The sequence below is a fragment of the Chironomus tepperi genome, unplaced genomic scaffold (assembly GCF_022539635.2).
Source record: "Chironomus tepperi strain 1889 unplaced genomic scaffold, CSIRO-AGI_Ctep_v1 contig_319, whole genome shotgun sequence".
NCBI classification, from domain to species: domain Eukaryota; kingdom Metazoa; phylum Arthropoda; class Insecta; order Diptera; family Chironomidae; genus Chironomus; species Chironomus tepperi.
The window spans coordinates 141711-163895 of NW_027226441.1; the positions used below are offsets into that span (position 1 = coordinate 141711).

Genomic DNA, 22185 nt, shown 5'->3' on the forward strand with positions numbered 1-22185 from the left:
AACATTATCTTGACAATAATTTCCCTTTCTGACTTTTCCATCATTCGCAATATGTTTTTCAAAATACTCTGCAAATCTTGGAATTCGATTTTGATCACATGATTGTTTTAACACTAATCACGATTTTTGATGAGTGAGAGAAATTTTTTATTATTCCTCATTTTTCATACAAATGAAGGAAAACTCTTCAAATGAATTTGTAAATGCTTAAAAATGTGTCAAATTTATCACTTTCATTTTTATTCAACTCAACATGTGTCAAGTGCCTAGAATAAATTCTAATAAGTATAAGTTAAGTCACTATTAAGTTGTTGTTTGTGAGAGAATCTAACATCATATTATGAGTAAGCTATTAGCACACCACTTAGCATTTATTACACATGTATGTATCTTTAATTTAACGAGCAAGCATGCAAATAATCGATATTGTACCAACGTGTTGTGTGTTTTAACTTCTCAACACATTCACATCTATAAAAATGTTTATATACACAGCACAAATGTGAAGAAGAAGCGCGGCAACTTTCTCCGCATAATAAAAACATTTGGTAGCTTATTTCCTACAACCAGTCGATCGTTGGATTTATTTTGCTTCGAGACTTAGTGTGATATAGACGTCTCTCGATACGGAGCTGTTGCTTGTGGTTAGTTCTTCTTTTTTCTATATTTTGTGTGATTTTTTTCAAAAAAAATGACAAATTTTTTAAATGGTGAAAATACAATTTTAGAGTAAATACCTAAAGAAAAATTGAGAAAAGTTTTTTTGGTCAAATTGGATAGTAAAATAGTAAATTTAAGTGTGTGCGCGCGAATATACTTTTTTTTTGAAAAGGCGAGAAAGAAGATATTTAATTTGTTTAAGTGAAATCTCAACATTAAGGTTTTTTTTTGTTGACGGTAGTTTTAAAAGTGCACTAATTTCTTACTTTATTTCCTTCTCTTCAATAGCATCCGTTTTGTTGAGTGCGTGTTAATAAAGTTATGTCAAAAGTAAACTAAAGTTTGACATTTCAAAAACAATTAAAACATTTAAAAAAAAGTGAAATAAAAATTATTTTTGCATATAAAACGAGGAATCACGGAATTTCAAGGATGAATTCCCATCTGGTAAAATCGTCCGTAGTATTATTAATAAGGTGAGTCAATCAAATAATATATCCTTGAAATACCAAAACAAACAAATATAACGACAAATCAGACTGATGTCACAATTAAAGACAGAATTACATAATGCTGCTGCTTGCTTGCTTTTTTGTAATCCACGATAATTTTATGCATAAAAACAAGAAACTTGCGTAATTTTAAAATTCTTGGGATTTGTTCTTTGTTTTACAATTTTGAGTCATGGTCCAGTCTACATTCTTATCTAATGACATGAATCTGCAGATTTCCCATGTCCACTATCCATGACTTGTGCGTCAGATGTTGAATTTGTCATCAAATTTCCTAACGAACTTATGTGACAATTGATATAACTTGCCAGTATCAATTAACATCCATCCATTAACTAATTTTATAATTCTTCGATCCATACCCGGAAAGAAAAGCCAACTCTCTGTAACTCTATTATATCAGTATCTTTTGTTATCCAATTCACATCTTTTTCGCATTCTTCTTTTTTTATTTCGCGTTTACAATTGCAACACTTGTGCATTTAATTTAAACTCGGGTTTAAACTTAACTAAATAATGGAAAGGTGCTGCCTTTTGGGGAGACTTTGAGCGTGTCATCAAAAAAAAAGCTTTTTTTTATACATCTGTACGCCTTATCTGATGAGACTTATTGGAAGGAAAAGTGAATGAAAGAGAAGCGTAAAGACTAATTGAAAGAGAAGAAAAAAATTTACTGGAAATTTTTATTCAAAAAAAAAAAAAATGAAAGAAATGTAATGTCTGGCAATGACTATAAAACACGTTTCTCTCCTTCATGAACGTTACACCAACGATACTTTATTATTATTATTATTTTTGCTTTTTCGAATTTAAAGAAAGTTCCTTTTGAAACAAGAAATTTTTTTCGTAATTCAATCACTGAACTTGCACATTTCTCTAACTATTCTGGCCATTTAACCTTCGTCTATACTTAAAGATGGGAAAATGATTCCACTTTGGTCTAAGAATTCAAAATTACCTAGAATTAATGATTAGAATTTTGCTAAACATGCGTTAATCGACACAAAATATTCATGACAGCCAATTGGCTGTCATATGGCATCCAAGCTACTTGTGTCGATCAGGTGCAGATTAATAGCACTCAATAGTTTACGTTTTGATTCTTTCACAAAAATGCCAAATAATGAGTCTTAAATGGTATAGACACTAAAACTAAGTCACCTTAATGAAGAAGACTCAATCTCTGAGCTTTTAAGGTTCCTCCAAAGCACACCAAATAGAAGCCGCCTCTGTATAGCCTTCCTTGTTTGTGTCGCTCGAATAATGACACATGTTTGCATGCTGTTGTCTAAAAAATCATAAAAAATAATAAATTTCGTTTGCAGTCAATTTAAATATACAATATTATCCTGTTTATGTGTATAAATTGCTTATTTAGATGCAAGCATTTCAACAATAAAATTAACATATTCAAGAGGCACGTTCTAACTGAAAATGAGCTTTTTATCCTAATAAAATCTCCCCAGAATGTTTGTTGTGAAAAAGATTCAAAATAATAAATTTAAGGTTTTAAGAAGCACGTACCAAGAAACAATGAATTTTGAAATGCATAAACATACTAATCATATTTGCATTTTCCTGATTATTACTAAATTATTTTAATGACAAAAATATGAAAAAGAGCAGCAACGAAATTATATTCAGTCACAAATTCCACCCGGATCTTTTGAGAGTCCAAATTTATCTCATACACCTGAATGTATGTGTTCGCCTTTTTGCACATTTAGTATTTCTTTATTTTTCGAAAGAAAACAGTCATGCCAGGGACATACCCAGGGGGGTCAACCTACTTCCTACCATTCTGGACAAAATTCTTCAATTTTCTTGGATTTTTGTTGTAAAAATCCGAAAAATTCTCTTAATTTCTGGGTTTCATACGAAATATTCAAGGCCCCCTCAGGCAACTGACTACGTCCATGAGTCATGTGATGATGATTAACATTTTTTTATTTTCCTTTTCATAAAAAAGATCGTGACTTTGAAGAAAACAACCAAAGATTAAAAATGTTAACAATGAAGTTTTAAGAAAATTTAAAGAATTTTATTATTAAATTAGAATTCAAGTGTGTTGTTTACTTTTTATCGTATGTCTATCTAGCTTTCGTCCGGACAAACTTTTAATGGCTCTTAAAGCGGATCTTTCTTCAAGATTACAATTCTCAGAACAATTTAAAGTGCTGAAATATTTCACAATTAAGAATATATGCAACATCAGCTAAAGGCACCCACCTAAAATTTAAACATTCTTTATGAATGTCAAAATTGAGTTCATAAAACTTGATTTCATTTCACCAATACTTTTGTCTCAAAATATTATACACTTCTTCTTTCTCGACAGTTTCTCGTGTTTCATTATTATTCCGAAATCCGCAATTTAATTGAATAAAAAGAATTTTGTTGACTGACGGCTTACCGGTATTCTGTAAGCATATACGTGACAAAGACAATAGAATGTTATGTCAAAAAACAAGTTTCGAAAAAAATATTTCATTAAAGGTCATTTTACAAACAGCAATTGACAACGAAATTTCTTTTAATATCAAATTTACAATCGACAAAATGGTTTATTGCTGCTTTTAAACTTCCCTATTAATTAGATATGCTTAATTTATTTTCAATTCATTCCAATCAATTCTTCAAAGTTTAAAGCCACCATAAAAAGAAGGATTTTTAAAAAACAGGACAACTTGAATTATTAATGAAGGAATGCAAAGTTGTTGTTGCTTAAAATGCACACGTGCAGATTATTTTCATCGAATTTGTGGAACAAGAAATGTTTATCTTGTATTTTTTATCGAAAATGTTTAAAAATAGAAAGAAAAATTTGCCGTTCAGGCAATGAATATAGTATCGTTGCATGCTAATGACTAGGGGAACGGTCGATAATTTCGTAACGCTAAAAATAAAGTTTTCAGATCTCTCCTACTATAACGTTTTGTAATAAAATTTGAATTTTTTTTGTAATTTTCGAGTGTTCCCTAAAGTTCAAATGGAAGTTCAATAAGAACAGATTTTCAGAAATCAGTAATTAAACTTAGACTCAAGGTTTATAGTAAAAAGTACTTCATAACAGACATAGAGCATAATTTTATAGTACAGTAATATCAATACGTTACCTAAAAGCATTCTCTTTGTCTGTTAGGGACTAAAGCCCTCAAAGGATGATTGAGAGATTTGTTTTCAATATCTTCATGATCAAACTATTTTTGATCATTTGAAATGGAAAACGAATAAAAGCACAGCGTAGAGATGTTCGAAAATCCGACCTAGGTCAATTTGGCTCTAGCCTGATAATTAGAGTCTGATTTTTCGGCCATTTTTACGCCTAGTGAGTCAGGATTTTGGTTTTCAAAAATATTCCCGAACAATCAAGGAGCATGCTCATGAGTTTGCTCACAAATTTGAATGCTCAAATATATTGATTGAATAAACTCATAAGCATGCTCATTTATTTGAGTATGCTCAGTGTCTGTTAGGGATTTGGTTGATTATCTTGGATTCAATCTTTTCTACAGCTAATAGAAAACCAGAATTATTTATCAACATTGCAGAAATATAAAAACGTAGAAAAATATTGAAACGTTCCGTTCCAAAAAATATTTAAATAGCAATTTTTATATAAACTTGAAATTCTGCATTTTAATGCAGACGTGACTGATTAAAGTTTTAAATGTTAAGCATGTCAGAACAAATCATAGAACCAAGACATTTAGAACATCAGTATAGCACATATCATAAATCTTCTTGCGAGGCTTGCCATCAAACCATTACAATTCTTGAAGAATCGAGGATATTTCCAGAAGTTTCATAAATCTTTCAAATTTTGCATCAGAAAACAAATCAAACACGTTTCTAATTCTCATTAGAGTCAATATTCCATTTCAAGGTTCTCTTGAGATAACAAATATAAGATTTAAAGCTTTTAATTTCATGAAAACAAATGTCTACCTTAAAATTAATTTCCATTTTATTACCAATTATGCAGACGTTGCCTTAGGTAAGCTATTCAACTCGATTTTTTTCGAACAAAAATCAAACATAACAAATAAAATCCGGATTATACGAGTCAATAAGGGAAATATGTATACTTCTTCATTTCATGGAAGTTCAAGTAGTTTTAAACCTTGACAACAGCTTATTCGTCATATGGAAAATATTGCCCAAGAGCTTTTTTTGTGTCATGATTTAAATTTTAAAGATATTATGTAATTATGAATTTTCTGATAAAGAATTCACGTAGCTACTGAGTTGTCGATGGATATTGTATGAATGGACACAAATATTTAATAAGGTACATGTCGGAGAAAGGGTTCACAATCCAGTCCTTTGCCGACATAACTCTGTACTTGGCATAACTCTATACTTGGGTCTCAAACCAGAGTCAGGTTAGGCTACCTAGCTGGCAAAAACATGCATTCTAAGCAGAGTAGACTAAAAGCAACGCTTACGAGCATGCTCATCTAGTATGTATATTTAAGGTGATATTTGCGTGTCAGGGCCTTGCACCAGATTGTCGAGCATTTTACCGCTGTGTGCTTTCCAGGAATGCATTAAGACCTTCTATAATTCTAATTACTTATCTACTTACTCACTGGACGTGCAGATCAATTGAGATCCATGACCTTCCTCAGATGTCGCCTGATTATGGTCCTATCGCTGGCTACGCTTGCTAATTTGCCCTTCTACCCTGATTATACCTCTGATGATGTACAAAGGCTAGCTTTAAAAATCAAACAAAAATCATCTCTCAATTTAAGTGGTATGAGAAGACGAAATCTTTTTTTTTTATTCATGCTAAGATTTATTGACAGTTAATTATACTGTCAATAAGATTATTTGTTATATCCACGTACAAGTAAAGTAAATATTTTGACAATAAATTTCATTTGACTTAAAATCCCAAAATGTCATGCAAAATTTTTTCTTAATTCTATTTGTTTTATTATTTTGCTAATTTTCAATGCTATTAACATTCATTCCTATAAAGCAACGAAAAAGTTAATTCAATTATAAAAGAAGTTTTGCATTTTTTTTATTGCTCTAACACCTTCAATACATTAAGCACGTGGGATTGTAAGACTCATTTCTATTATTGCACGACAAGGTGCCATAACTTACGAGATTCATTACAATAACAACTTATGTTTCAGTCTGACTGTAAAGTTAATGTCTAATTACAGTATTTTTAAATCATTTGAAATTAACACTATTTACTAGTCGCAAGTTTTGATTAGTTTTTCTAGATGTTACATGGAATTGATGGATTTGTGTTTAATATCACAATAATGTAATTTTTATGGAACTGATAAAATTCATTTTTCGATTCTATTTTTCTCAATATCAAATAAAATGAATACAATTTACAAATTGGCATCAAATACAAGTGGCACAAATGAAGAAGACTCTGTCAAGGAGCTTCTAAAATCTATTAAGAACAATAATTGAAGCGGCCTCTAATTGGCAGCCTTATGGAAGTCACAGGGAGGCAGCTTCTAGTTGAATCAATATAAGATATTTAGTACAGCCTCGAGTCTACTTAGAGCTCAGATCTAGACAAATTCGAGTTTACTTCAAACACCGAATCATGTAGAATCTCGATTTAATCTCCAATCAAATCCTTTTCAAATTGCAATTTTACTGCTTGTAAAATCCATTGACATAGTTTTGTTAATTGATGTGTGAGACTGAGACAATAAAAAAATGAAAAATTGAGGATTTCTCCAATTCCATTTCTCTGTAAAAAATTTCTCTGCATTGAAAAATCCGTAAATAAAAACTGTCATATGACTGGCCTGAATTCCTTTCAGCCTTACATGTTATGAAAAAAGCTATTGTTTGCAGTGAGCATACCAACTTTTATAGACTAAAAATTACATCAAAAAACTATTTTGCATTGCTCAAAGGATATTGGCACTTTAATTCAAACTCTAATGTCTCTATTGTTTAATAATCGAAGCTTATTGCAGTCTTATTAGTTCACGGTAGAATAAGCACATAACAATGTTATTGAAATATATATCTACTGTGTAATTTATAATCAATGAAGAGTATCTTTATTATCCAATTGATCTTTTTATTCCAACTTTCACCATTTTGGTCACACGATGTGCTGCTATAAAAATTTACGATTATTTAATAGAAACTCCACATACCAAACTATCGCAAAATTTTAAACTAGCGCTGTAACAATGAGCATATTAAGTTATTACCCAAGAGAGTTTAATTAAATTCTTTTTACTTTTATATGGGGTCGTTCATTAGGTACGGTACATAATAACGATCTTTTTTCAAAATTACACAGTGATAAACTCAGAAATTGGGGAATCCGAAGTCTGACTCCGAAACTGACCAGATGTCAAACCACCTATATATCCCCCACTTATCACCTCCCTGAACGTAATTAGCGAACGGCCCCTAACGTCATCGGAGGGAATCGTGTGTAGCATCAATGAGTATTTCATATAAAAAAAGACTTGAATATTAAAGAAAATCAACATAGTTAAACAAATAAGTTAGTAAATAATATTCTGTCACGTATTGGGTTAAGGTCAATACTAAATTTTGTTTTTACCTCCTATTCCGTCTGTAACCAATTGCAAATGTGTACAAAAAATAATAATTTTGGTTCACTTATTTTCGAAATATTTTTTGTTGACAATACTTCATGTAATTTTGAAAGTCTATTTTGATTCAGTTACAATAATTATTCCGGCTAAAGATGTAAACTCAAGCATTAGAGAATGGCAATGCTGTACAAAGAATGTGAATGAACTTGAACGACTTGATGAAAGGGAATTTCAAACCATTGAATTTAAATAATGGAATTAAAATGTGAAATGTTGAATTATTTACAATTGATTCAATTTATATTGAGATGTTTTGACTTCTTCTCATCATCTTATTTACTGTGAATCATTCAAATGTCTGTAAATCATGTATTTTATGAACTTGAAATTTTCAATATTAACATATGCAGTTTCAAATCAGAAATGATGTTTTGTTAAGTCGTGTCCAAAAGTTTTAAGCACAGAATATAGAGATTTGAGTTAAAGCTAGTCGTTTTTCCTTCAGAATACTTCTCATTTATTTCTAATGTAGTGGTAAATATCTTTAATTTAGTATTAAGTAGACAATTTTATTGATTCTATTAAACTTAACTTTGAAAAGTTTATTATATGCAACTGTATATTTTATATGTCTCTATGTATGTCTCTAGCAGCCTCTAGGGTGGTATTGACTTTAATAATTTCACTTGAGTACAATGAAAGTTTCCGAACAGACAAAGAGCATGATCATACGTTTACTCTCCAAATTGAGCATGCTTAACTATATTTGTTGAGTATACTAATGTACACGCTCATTTAGGTGACACTGCACATGTGTATTAGGAGTTTACTTACTTCGCTGACCCGACAGATCAGCTGTGATTCATGACCTCTCTCAGTAGATGTCTTAAACTGGTACTATCGCTAGTTGCCCCTTTGTCAAATACCAATTACCCAAATCATGTGCTACACTGTCTCTCTGATCAACAGCCTCCTTTCGAGAAGGAGTTTAGGAGTTTTGCATCCAAAATTCAAATAATTCAATTTTTAAAGTACTATTCTGAAGAATTTTAAGTACCCGAGTAGACAACTTGACATAAAAAACTTGTTAATAATTAGGCCTAAGGGCTACTAATATCATTTTCTCCAGAACTTTTCGTAAAATATGTCATTAATCGATCGTTGTTCTTAGGAGACTATTAATAGACTTTGGTATTGGTAATTGGCTTAGGGCATCGATATAGACCGTTCTAGACGCCTTCTGAGTCATGAATCACAGCTGATCAATACGGCCAGTAAAAAAATAAGTTAGTCGACTGTAGGCTTAATTACTAACTAGACATTATGTCCACTCAGGAACCAAAAATTCAAACCGAAGACTCCCCTGCCACATTCAATTCAAAATGCAATATTTTTCTCTCCTTATTATTCTCAGTTTCTCTTTCTAAATGCATGCATTATGAATCATTCACTTCTTTAAAGAAATAACAATGAAACCATGTGCGATGGAATAAATGATTAAGATTCTGTTTTTAAGATATGGGGATTTTTTTGCATTTGACTAAGCGCTATAAATAGACTTCTACAAAACATCAATTAAAATAACTTAAATTTCTATTAACAATGACGTTATGCAATTAGATAATAGATTACGGAAGTTTACGGAACTTTACGTATAATTTAATTTCAGACATCCTCATAGTATTACAGACGTACTCAGCTTTATATTTGTTAATTAATGGTGAAAACATTTTAGTTTAGCAGTAATTAATATCTTAGACATTAGGAAAATCCACAACTGTGTCATTTATGAAGACGTTAATGCTTTAATTTAATGTGTTATAATTTTGTACCTTTTTGGAAATGATGTAAGTGTTTTATACAATAGTTAACCATTCTCACTTTGAAATTACGTGACTTTAATAAATTAACACTTATCACGAGCCATTCCTATAATTCATTGCAAATTAAGTATCGAAATGCTCATTTGCAATTTTATGACGAAAATTTCTTAACATTTTTTTCATTGTTATTGGCTCGCCTTTCTTTGGTGAATAACAAAATTATTGATCGTGTGCATATCAATGTCATTAACGAAAAAAGAAGTTCAGACGAATAACAAATATTCCATATTACATCATACGATTAATTCTAAGAAAATCTCAATGACTAAATCTTCTGATTTCTAAAAAACGATTAAAAATGAGGATGCAAAGTATTCCTGGTATGAATAAACATTCTTGGATTTAATAAACATTCTTGCCTCGTAAAGGTCATTCACTTATTGCGTATTAATTACATGCTTACTGTAACGATGTTCCTAAGTGGATACATCAAAAGGATTTCCACCTGACTCTGTTGGTGGCTCTCTCCAAGTAGCTTTGACAAGTAGCTCTGGCCAAGTAGCTTTTGTAGCTTCTTCAAATCAAGGGCGATGTAACAAATTTGTGATTCTGTCCCAGCTTTTTCCCAGCAATGACATGTTCTCTGGCCACTTGTCGCGTATTGGAAAATTTGAATTTAATGACATCCACACCCTTGTGAGACAAGCCTGAACATCCTATCCTTCAATTGTCAACATGTCAATTATTATTGGTAACCCAAATGATGCAATACCTACATATTAGGGTATTTGTATCAAATGAACTCTTTTCGTGTCAATGTAAAACAAAAACAAAAATTAACAAACTTACTGCTGGAATTCAGCCCATATCCACAATTCAATTTATTTGTTACACGTACAATATTACAAACAATGAACATGATGCACATTTTTTTACATAATCTAACGGAGTTTTTAATTCATGAAATTTTTGTTGCTTCACGGCTATCTATTTAATGACCAAACTAATATTGCTTCTGTTGAGTATTGCTATTGTTTTTGACGTGTGGCCCAAATTTTCTCTTTCTTTTTTTTCATGATGCATTTATTATTATTGTTACTTTCTGTTATTATACAGAATTATAATTAAATAATTAACACATCTTACACAATTAATGTTCATTTTTAATATTAGATAATATAGAGGGATTCATTCATTATTATGGTAATTATTTTTAATTTCTGTATGTATTACACATTTTCATTTTCTAAAAAAAAATGTGGACCGGAAAAATTGTTAATCTTTTCAACTTCCGAAACAATTTTTGGGTAAATTTGCAATATTTTAGTTTTATTTTCATAACCGAGTCGCTTCCAAAATTTATGAGAGAGATGTAACATCGGTCAAAATTTTCGGAAAAGTAACTGTAGTGTACAGATGTATTTTTAATCGATTCTTCCGAGCGACACGAATGAAGATGACTATTTTACTCTATTTTATTAAGATTCTATTCCATTGCTTGGAGTACAAACTTTTAAAATTTAAATGCTCTGCTAAACATCTTTCATCAACACCAAATGAATGAGCAGACCCTAAAAAAATCTGAATTTTCCTCGTTTGGCGTCTTAGAAATATGGTTTTCAAAGAATAATAATATAAAATAAGTAAAATGTTAACTTCTCTTGAGTCATATGATTAGGAAATTCCGACTTAAAATATTCTATGCAGAGAAGGTTTCAACAATTGTTATTGTAGTTTGAATGGACTTCAATGAAATAAACTGCACCTCTGACTTCTCAGTCCTGTTTTTAGTATCTTAATGTCGAATGGCATAAATGAAGTGGTTATTTGATCCATGTGTTAAAAAACTCAATGCTAAAAAATTCTAAAAAATACTAGATAAATTTTTAAAAAATATTGCAAAATTTTATAGAATCCAGCACCAGATCAGAGTGACTCTGACACTTCGTAACCGCGGTTTTACTTTCAGAAACCGCGGTTTTTAAAAATCCGCATTTTGGGCCAAAAGCCGGTTTTTGAATTCAGAAACCCTAATTCAAATCAGACCATTTCCATATGGTCAGTGTAGTCGGACTTTTGATCAAAATAGACAGCACCAGACAAAGTCTAACAGAAACCCGTCAGAATTTAGGATAAACCGAGCCCGTAGTGGTCTATCTGTACTAAGAAAGGATGATCTTTGCCTGTCACCGCAATTTGTGCTGTTCGGGCCAGAGAACCGATGCAAGTCAATTTGAATCTTCTTCCTTATTCCTTACAGTTAAAATCTTTATTCGTGATATGAATTTTTACAGTTAATAAACTAATAAATCATGTAAAAAGTAGCTTTTCCTCTACATTGCTTCATACGATTTATGAATTAACATACTTGAAGTAAGATAAATGCGGATGTAAATTCAATAATAAACTTACTTAAAATTCTCTTTACCTTTACATTTCTGAAATATTTTTACTTGCTCATTAAATCATATGTCACAGAATTCGACACATTTACATTAAGCACAATAACTTTTTTGTTTATTACTCTCAGTTAAGCAGTTTGACATATTCTTATATGTCATGACAATAAGTGACATTTTGTTGTTTGGATACATCTCACGAATTCCTCAACAAAAATACCTGAGCGAGTGATGAACATGTGTTAAGCATCAATTAACATTATCAAGATATAATCATTCCTTACTATGGAACTATTGCTTTAAAATTTACATATTTTGTATGTATATGTACAATATGAAAGTGAAATTTTCAACGAAAAAAAAAATATTAATGGGACATTTTCACAAAACATGTCTGCCGTTTAAATGCTCATCTCATAGAAAATCGCCAAATATCAACGGAACACTTACTTTCTCGATCTTCACCATTTATTCCAGTGATGGATAAACTTTTTTTCTTTACGAGACTATTTAACATTATTTATGACACATTACTGTCTAGTCTAGTGTAAAGCATACCTAAATGTTGCTACCAGCAGATCGTTCAACACTGATTTAATGTAATTAAGTTCCATATATGGAAAGTGGTATAGTTGCATTTTCACAAAAAAAAATAACACGGCGACAACAGTTCCAAAAGTATGAATATAAATTGGTTTCATTCTTCTTTTCCTTCCTCTCACTATTGCAGTGTTGTTGTTGTTATTTCTTACTTCATTTTTTTTTGCCATTCAATTCCTTAACATCACGCTTTTTTGAAAATCATTTTTGACAATGTTAAGGTGAATGAAGGTCAATGTTGATCTTAGCTACTCTTGAAATCTCTGTTTTATGTATGAACTCTCCAATATCATTATAGCTTTTTCTGATGATTTAAATCACAAGCTTGTTAACTAGGAATGTTTTGAAATGTCAATTTTTAATGCATCAATGCAAAAGTTCAATTTAAAGAAGTATCGATTCTGTACATAAAATTACTTAATTCAACAGACGCTATAATTAGCATTTAATATTAAATAATTTAATAAAATTCAAAAATTCTTGCTATATTAGTAATGAATAGCTTCAGATTAATCGTTAATTTCCTTATTGATATTTTTAAAACGGATCAAAATCTACATTCTAAATTGATTGATTGTGCATTAAAAGGCTCATTGCATGTAATTATTAAAAAATGTTAATCTATGATAATAATGACATTTTAACAAATATGCAGTATGAGTATCCCGTGCTGCATAATGCGGTAAATCGCATTTATCGCCATAAAAAAGGGTCGAGTCAGACGTCACGGTAAACCCAGTCTTAAAGTTACATCATAATCAGCCTTCACGGTGCCGGTAGAGCAACCTCGTTTCTTTCCGATAACACAGCGACGTCACGGTGTCTTAGCAAATCCGTTGCGCTGTTTGGGTCTATTGACAATTTTAAGAATAACTTTAACAATTTATTGTCTAGAAAATTCAGTTGATGAAATGATCAGGCATAACAATTTAATTACAACAGTTTTATTGATAGTAAACAGCAATGATTGTCAGCATCACTCAAATTCGACAATTTTAAGCATTATTTTATTTATTCACGCTATATATTTTTTGTAATAAGTTCATCGCACTGTCAATAGCATCATTATTTTAATTACAACTTCTACAAACTTCTGGACAACATTGAAATTTATATTGTCCATTGCTGATAATGCAATGCTTTATTACTCAAGCTTTGACCATCAAAAAAGTATCCAACATGTAGAAACATTTCAAAATCAAAACAAAAGCAAAAGTCGGATAGGTGCAAATGTGAAGTTCATTTGACGAACCATAAAAATATGTAAACAAGTCATTCGAAACATGCACAACATCACCTTTGGTGATAATACTGCATTACATAATGAAATTTAATAATCTCATCCAGAGATTAAAAATATGAAAGAAAATACACAAATTATGCAACGGAATTATGAGAAGAGAGAAAAGATTTCTTTTTTGTCATCTCGCCTTTAATTCAAACGTGATTGAGTCTATTTTTCCAATTTATATACCTAAAAAAGAATGAGTAGACATAAAAAAACATTTTTTGACGATGATGAAAACAACAATAAAGTATTATTAATCAGTCAGACGAAACCGCATGGTGCATACCATTGAAAAGAGAGAGAAAGCAATAGATTTATTGACGTTTTAGATAACATGAATGGATGTCAACTATGTATATGTTGACTGAAAGCATGTGACGATCTGAGACGAAATAGAAAGAGAGAAAAAGTGATACATATTTTTCATATGAAAGCTATTGCATAATTGCCTGATTTGATCATTAACTAGTGACACAAAAAGCTATAAATTGTTTACGTACGTGCGAAAATTAACATGAAAAATTGAAGTTTGACGAAAATGTGAGCATGCAAATGATTTAATTGATTTGGTGCTGATTTGCTTTTTGGACATAAACTTTTTGAAACATAAACTTACCTCGAACATCGCTACATCGTCATATAAATGATCTACAGTGCCGGCAGATGTCGGTCCTTTTTTAAGGGGTATTGTCCTGCTCGAATATCTTGTCCAATGCCAGCTTAGCATCAGTTAAGTTACCTGATCGACAAAAATGAAGAAGGGATCTGCCATGGAGCTTTTAAGGACCAACCAAACTTCTTTTATTAACACCAAATGGAAGTCGCTTAATTCTGGCATCCATCGAGGTCTATCGAAGCTTTTACAGTTCCGTGACGAAGCCTACTTCATTTGTGTCGCTCGGGTTATTCATTCCAGCCCTTCTCAGCATTCACTTTAAGCTATACCTTTCAGGAAATCATCTCTTCAAAGCCAACAATGTTGGTCATATTTAAACTCAACTTGAGCTTGTCTGCAAAAGAAATTGAAAGTTATTGAATTTTAAAATTACTCATACATTTAAAAATATCGTGTCTGAAATGCACTGAACTACTGAGTTATTTCTCGAAGCTGCCTCAAACAATTTACTATTTTCAAGTTCACTAACTTATTTTTAAAAACGAAGCATTTCTTTTGGATTTGTTATGAAATTCATTGATTACTGACAGCTAAAAACGAAAAACTTTAAAATCATTGGAAATAAAGGAAACAAGTGGATTTAGTTTAAAAATAGCCACAACAAAAAAGAAGTATACATACTTTCACTATCGTTTAAGATTTACACATGCATTTTCATGAAAAAATATACGAATTTTTAAGTAGAAACGGTCTGTGTTTAAGAATTGCAGACAATGTCTTCCTAAATACTTGCACTTTTATTTACTTTAACAATTACACCGTATGTATGTTGGCAAGAAACTCATGTACATCATAAATCTACTCTATCCTTTGTGAGACGTTAAAAAATTGCATTTATGATATTTAAAATACGCTGCACATTTTGTGGAAGTGCTGTTGAGCGAGAGAAATAAAAAAAAAGTAAAAGGGAAATTTTTTCACTGGATTAATGCAAATTTTTTTGCTTTATTGAATCTTTGAAACTGTTTAATGAGCCATGATGTTTTACAATTTGACTTAACATGCCACAATACAGTTGAAAGAATCTTATACAAGAATACTTTCGCATTGCAATGACGTACTCTGTACAGCAATAAGAATCCATGAATCAGACAATATAATCCCAATAAATTGCAATAAAGTCCATAAGATGGATATAAAAATATCGTAAAAATTCTTTCACAATGATTACAGTTTGACTTTCAAGTCACATCCTGAATTCAACATCGTAAAGTTTTTAATCAAATATCATCTTTCAATTTGCATAAATCATTTTGAATATTATCATTCAAAACACATGACAGCATCCTACATCCGTGATCTACTTCTGTCATTATGAGATAATGGAATATCGAATGAATGAAGCACTGTCTGCTTAGTTACATTTATGAAATATAATACTTGCTTAAGATTTAACTAGAACTGGAAGTTGAATTGGATTTAGTATGGAATAGCCTACTAGACTCAATACAAAATTCAAGTCAACTTCAAACTCTGGATTTAACAGCTTACTTATCAAATCCTTTTGACCTCCAGTCTGCAACTTCCAATTGACTTGAAATTTATGTCTTTAAAAAGTGAAAACAAAAGATTTAAATGCAGGCAGTAGCACAAAACTTGAATTCCTGTTTCTCATTGTCGATGTCTATTTGTATACTTATAAATTTAAATTCAATAACTGATCATAATTTTATGATTTATACTTACAGCATACATCTAGTCGTCACATCATTAGCATTAGAAGATACAATCTCATCAGATTTACGAGTACGAGCTCGTTCAGCATTACACCTAGAAAGAATAGGTTCCAAAACGAATGAATGTGATGTAGAAGAAACTGAGCAGCCTTGTCCTCCAAGTAAATTTCGTACCCCAACTGGTGAATGTAATAATGTTAATCATCATGATTGGGGCGCACGTGGTGATATTGTCATGCGAACGATAGAGCCAGATTATGCTGATGGCAAGAGTGAACCACGTACATCAATTGGAACACATGCCCTTCCATCACCCGATGTTATTATACAACACTTACAGAAATCTATCAACAAAGATTCACAACATCCGCATATTACAGCAATGTTGCCAGCTTGGGGTCAACTATTAGCTTATGATCTCTTCCAATTTATTTCACCACAATCGACGCAATGCTGCGATAGTAAATCAAACTTGAATGATGATTTAGCTCAATGCTATGTGCGTTCAGGCGAAGATTGTAAAGAGTATACTCGTTCCATTCCATCACGTGATTTACAGTCATGTAACTTTAAGTATCGTCAACAAATGAATGGTGTATCTGGCTTTATTGACGGTTCAGGTTTATATGGTGCTACAGAAGAAGAATTTGATGCTATTCGTACCTTCCTTGGCGGAAAAGTTGATATCAATGAATGTGCTAGATGTAATGAAGCTGGTGCTATTGGTGCTCTTCACGTCATCCTTCTTAAGGAACACAATCGTATTGCTGATGAATTAGCAGAATTGAATCCTGACTGGAGTGACTCAACATTATTCTTGGAAGCTCGTCGTGCATTGATTGCTCAAATTCAACATATTACATACAATGAATTCCTTCCAATTCTTCTTGGTCAACAAACCGTATCAAAAGATGAATTAAGGTGAGATAACACTTTCCATATGCTGATCATGACAGCATTAATTTATTAATCATATTGATGTATTTTACAGATTGGTATCTGGCAAGCATTATTCAGGTTATTCAAGTGCAAATCGTGCTGGAATATTTAATGAAGCTGCAGTCAGTGCTTTCCCAGCATTTTACAGTTTATTACCAGCTGACATGATGAATTCCTCAGCAACCGCAGACATTTTAATCAATAGACCTGCTTTACAACAAAATTTCATTCCTCTTCATGATACATCTGATGATGAATGGACACCACTTGCATTGGCCATTCAACGAGGACGTGATCATGGTATTCCTGCATATCATAAAGCAATCAACATTTGTGAATCTCGTTTGGGACTTAGTGATGATTTAAGCTTTGACGACATTGAATCTGTTTTAATTTCTGAGGAAAGACGAGAACTTTTGGAGAAAATTTATTCGTAAGTATTTCAGGCACTTTCCCATAATGAAATCTATACATAAAGCTTTAATTACAGAAATCCAAGCGATATCGATTTAATTGTTGGTGCCCTCTCAGAAGCTCCATCACTCGGTTCCGTATTTGGTCCAACACTTACATGCCTGTTTGCTATTCAATTCTCAAATTTGAGAGTAAGTGATCGTTTCTGGTATGAAAATGACTTGCCCCCATCATCATTAAACATCGATCAACTTCAAGCTGTCCGTCGTGTTTCTTTATCTGGCCTTTTGTGTGCCGCAGATGGAGTTAAAGCCTCACAACCAAAAGCATTCCTTCGTGAAGATCCATATTTGAATGCACAACTCTCATGTGATCATTTATCTGGATTGGATTTAAGTGCATGGAAATCAGAGGAAGTTGAAGTTGTTATTGAAACTTTTGATACAACCATTAGTACTCACATTCCTGAATTGGCTGATTTAAGTTCAGAGCTCATCAATGATGCTTTTGGAAAAGCCAAGATTGAAATGATGAATAGAAATCGTTTTGAATATGAATCATGGTTATCTCAAGGTGGAATCGATGCCCGCTCACCTGATGGAACAGCTGCTTCATTCAGTAAAGCTAACAAAAATGCACTTCTTATGGCAAATTCATCACATTTCTATGAAATTGCAACTAATGAACTGATTGGAACTTTACATAACATTCGTAGACGAAAGAGACAAGTATTTGACAACAACTTAAGCAATGGACAAGATGACTTCATCAACAGTATTTCAAATCTTGATGTCAACTCATTCTCTACTGGAACAATTTCACCAGTTACACTTGAACCACAATGTGAAGATCTTACAGCACCATGTGATACAAAGACACCATTCAGAACATTAACTGGATATTGTAACAATTTAAGGAATCCAACACTTGGTCAATCATTGACTGTTTTCGCTCGTTTACTTCCATCACAATATGATGACGGTGTCTTGAAGCCTCGTGCAACTTCCACAAATGGATCTCCATTACCAAATCCACGTGTTGTTTCAACACTTATTCATCCTGATATCTCCAACTTACACACTCGCTATTCCTTGATGGTTATGCAGTTCGCACAATTCTTAGATCACGATTTAACAATGACACCAATTCACAAAGGTTTCCATGAATCAATTCCAAGTTGTCGCTCATGTAATTCACCAAGAACTGTTCATCCTGAATGTAATCCATTCCCTGTACCACCAAGAGATCACTTCTATCCAGAAGTCAATGTTACAAGTGGAGAACGATTATGCTTCCCATTCATGAGATCATTGCCAGGACAACAATCATTAGGTCCAAGAGAACAAATCAATCAAAATACAGCTTTCCTTGATGCTTCACAAGTTTATGGTGAAAATGGATGTGTTGCAAGAATGTTACGAGGATCATCAGGTCGTTTGAATACAACAATTCATCCAACACGTGGTAAGGAATTACTTCCAATGTCACCATCACATCCTGAATGTAAATCAGCTAGTGGATATTGCTTCATTGCTGGAGATGGAAGAGCATCAGAACAACCTGGTTTAACTGCTATTCACACAATTTTCGTCCGTGAACATAACAGAATTGTTGAAGGTTTACGTGGAGTCAATCCACATTGGAGCGGTGATCAATTGTTCCAACATGCAAGACGTATTGTTTCAGCACAAAATCAACATATTACATATAATGAATTCCTTCCTCGTATTCTCAGTTGGAATGCCGTTAATCTCTATGGTTTGAAGTTGTTGCCTCAAGGATATTATAAAGAATACAATCCAAACTGTAATCCAGCTATTGTCACTGAATTCGCTTCAGCCGCTTATCGTATTGGACATTCACTTTTGAGACCACACATTCCACGTTTGAGTGTTAACCATCAACCAATTGATCCACCAATTTTATTACGTAATGGATTCTTCAAAACTGATCAATTGTTACAGCCACAAATCTTAGACGAAATCTTACGTGGTTTAGTCGCCACACCAATGGAAACACTCGATCAATTCATTACTGGTGAAGTTACAAATCATTTATTCGAAGATGTTAAAATTCCATTCTCAGGTATTGATCTCGTTGCACTTAATGTTCAACGTGGTCGCGATCATGGAATTCCATCTTATAATCATTATCGAGCATTATGTAATCTTAAACGTGCACAAACTTGGGATGACTTATCACGTGAAATTCCAACAGAAGTTATTAACCGTCTGAAGAGAATCTATCCAACACCTGATGATATTGACTTATTCCCAGGTAAAATCACTAACTTTATGCTTAATATTCAAGCTTTAATGTTAATTGATTAATTACAGGTGGTATGTCAGAACGTCCATTACAAGGAGGTTTAGTTGGTCCAACATTTGCTTGTATCATTGCCATCCAATTCAGACAGTTGAGAAAATGTGATCGTTTCTGGTAAGAATGTGACTTTACAGTTCCTTTATTGACAATTATCATTTTGTGGATTAATTCTTTTAAAGGTACGAAAATGCAGATCCAGCAATCCGATTCACTGAAGCACAATTGACAGAATTGAGGAAAACAACCATGTCTAAAATTGTATGCGAGAACTTGGATGTACCCGGAGATATGCAAAGAGCTGCATTTGACCTTCCAAGCAACTTCTTGTAAGATTTTCAGTAGCAATTTCCAATTTACAGACTTTATAATTCACAATATTTTACATAAACAGGAACCCAAGAGTATCATGTCACTCAATGCCACAAATCGATCTTAATGCATGGCGGGAGAATGTAGTTTCAGGATGTACAATTGGAGGTAAACATGTAGGTGTTGGTGAATCATCATTCCCATCACCTTGTACTAGCTGTATTTGTACAAATGAAGGGGTTAGTATGGAATATTAATATCAATACATGCTAAATTATGATTAATAACATTTTATTTTGTAGCCACAATGTGCATCATTAAGAATAACAGACTGCGCACAATTGGCTCGTGAATGGCCACGAGATGTTATTTTAAGAGATGATGTTTGTTCAGCACAATGCGGCTTGAACCTTCAAAGTACAAATCCAAGAGATTCTTCAGATCTACGACCACCACCAGCACAAAGAGTACCACGCTCAAGACAACAGACTCAATCATTCCAGGGCTTCAAATTCCCTGATTTATCGCGTTTCATCAGTAAATAAAGGCGGATGAATATAATATTAATTAATTTAACAAAGTGAAAAAGAGAAGAAAAGAGATACAAAAAAAAAATATTAAAATTGTACATAAATGCGTTAAAACCTTTTGATAAGTGGCCATAATACAATTTTTATACCTTTTTATACTTTTTACTATAAAAAGCTACAAATTATTTACAAAGCCTATTCAGTAAAATCTTTCGAGTCATAAAGTATTTTTTAATGATAATTATTCTATGTATGAGGATGAGAAAGTGTGTAGTATTACATAAAGCAAATCTCTTGAACGCAAAAATGTGCGATGAACAATCAGCATGCTTTTATGCTTCTAGTAAAGAAGCTTTGTAAATTGTTATGCTTAAAGTTTATATTTGATTAATGAGTTATAGTAATTTATGGTGATACAACACGAAAAAAAAGCATTTTTTATTTTAAAAATAGCGGGAAACTCTTTTATATTCTCGTCTAATTATGTTATGAATCTTACTTCCTTCAAACACCTTTTTTTTATATTGTTTATTAATTTTATTATGTATATAGTTTTAAGATTGATTCCACCATACCTAAACTAAACTTTATCCAACAAACTATACTGAATGTAACTCATTACTTCTTGTGAGATGATTACTAAGGCATTTCAATGCTAAATTACTAAAGAATAAAGTCATTTAAATTTTCTAAATAGAAATACAGACTATTTTATTTCCTTACTTACTTAGCTGACCTTACAGATGAATGCCATTTTCGTGTGATCGATGGTCTCTCTCAGATGTCGCTTAAAGCTGGCTCTATTCGCTGGATTCCGTCTGCCAATACCAAGTGCTATACTGTCTTTATCGACAGCTTCCCTCCAAGAGTTCTTTGGTCATCAACGAGTTCTTTTAATATTTATTTTATTTTCCTTACGTTGAGCAGCAGCTGTCTGGTGTTCTGTTTCAATTTATTAGGATATTTCAGGCTGTTTTTCCTAAATGTTTCTCATTTGATGATCAGTTTGAGTCCCCGATGTGACACCAGATTCTTAAAATCAACCTGCAATAGGTTATTAACATGAACGATTTTTAAGAATTTTAAGAGACCTAGCTAGAGACTATTACAACTTAATTATTGATTTTATATAAATGAATATTGATTTCGATGCGATGAACATGAAGATGGTTTTTTTGTCGTGATGACGGTTTTTGTCCCAATGGACGTTTTGCTTTATTGAAACTCTCCACAGTTGCATGGTCCAGGGTGTATCAATACAATGAACGTAGCCACAATTTGTGTGTCGCGAATCACATAAATCAAATTGACCTAGCTAGAAAGTCGAAAAAGCATTTTAAGTGTGCTAGACATTACCTGTGATTGAACCAGCATCGCCAACATTCAAAAATTCCCATTCTTTGGATTATCATCCTGACTTTAAAGCTTCATCTTCCTATAGAGACACTGATGTACAGACGAAGTGTTT

The 22185-nt window shown here is 32.2% G+C and overlaps 1 protein-coding gene across 1 annotated transcript; it reads left to right on the plus strand.

The window, feature by feature from the left end:
* Window positions 1-576: 576 nt before the first annotated feature.
* On the plus strand, window positions 577-21417 carry LOC139092957 (uncharacterized). The gene is made up of 9 exons (XM_070643534.1): window positions 577-644; window positions 949-1136; window positions 16213-17121; window positions 17192-17572; window positions 17630-19830; window positions 19890-19992; window positions 20058-20204; window positions 20270-20426; window positions 20490-21417. The coding sequence occupies exons 2-9, from the start codon at window positions 1093-1095 to the stop codon at window positions 20730-20732; spliced, it is 4185 nt and encodes a 1394-aa protein (XP_070499635.1). The 5' UTR covers window positions 577-644; window positions 949-1092; the 3' UTR covers window positions 20733-21417.
* Window positions 21418-22185: the final 768 nt, after the last annotated feature.

Bases quoted from the DNA above. Each gene is read 5' to 3' on its own strand.
- LOC139092957 (XM_070643534.1), top strand. From the start codon at position 1,093: ATGAATTCCCATCTGGTAAAATCGTCCGTAGTATTATTAATAAG. The intron at 20,205-20,269 runs GTAAGATTTTCA...TTACATAAACAG, and splicing joins GACCTTCCAAGCAACTTCTT to GAACCCAAGAGTATCATGTC. The intron at 20,427-20,489 runs GTTAGTATGGAA...TTTATTTTGTAG, and splicing joins GTATTTGTACAAATGAAGGG to CCACAATGTGCATCATTAAG.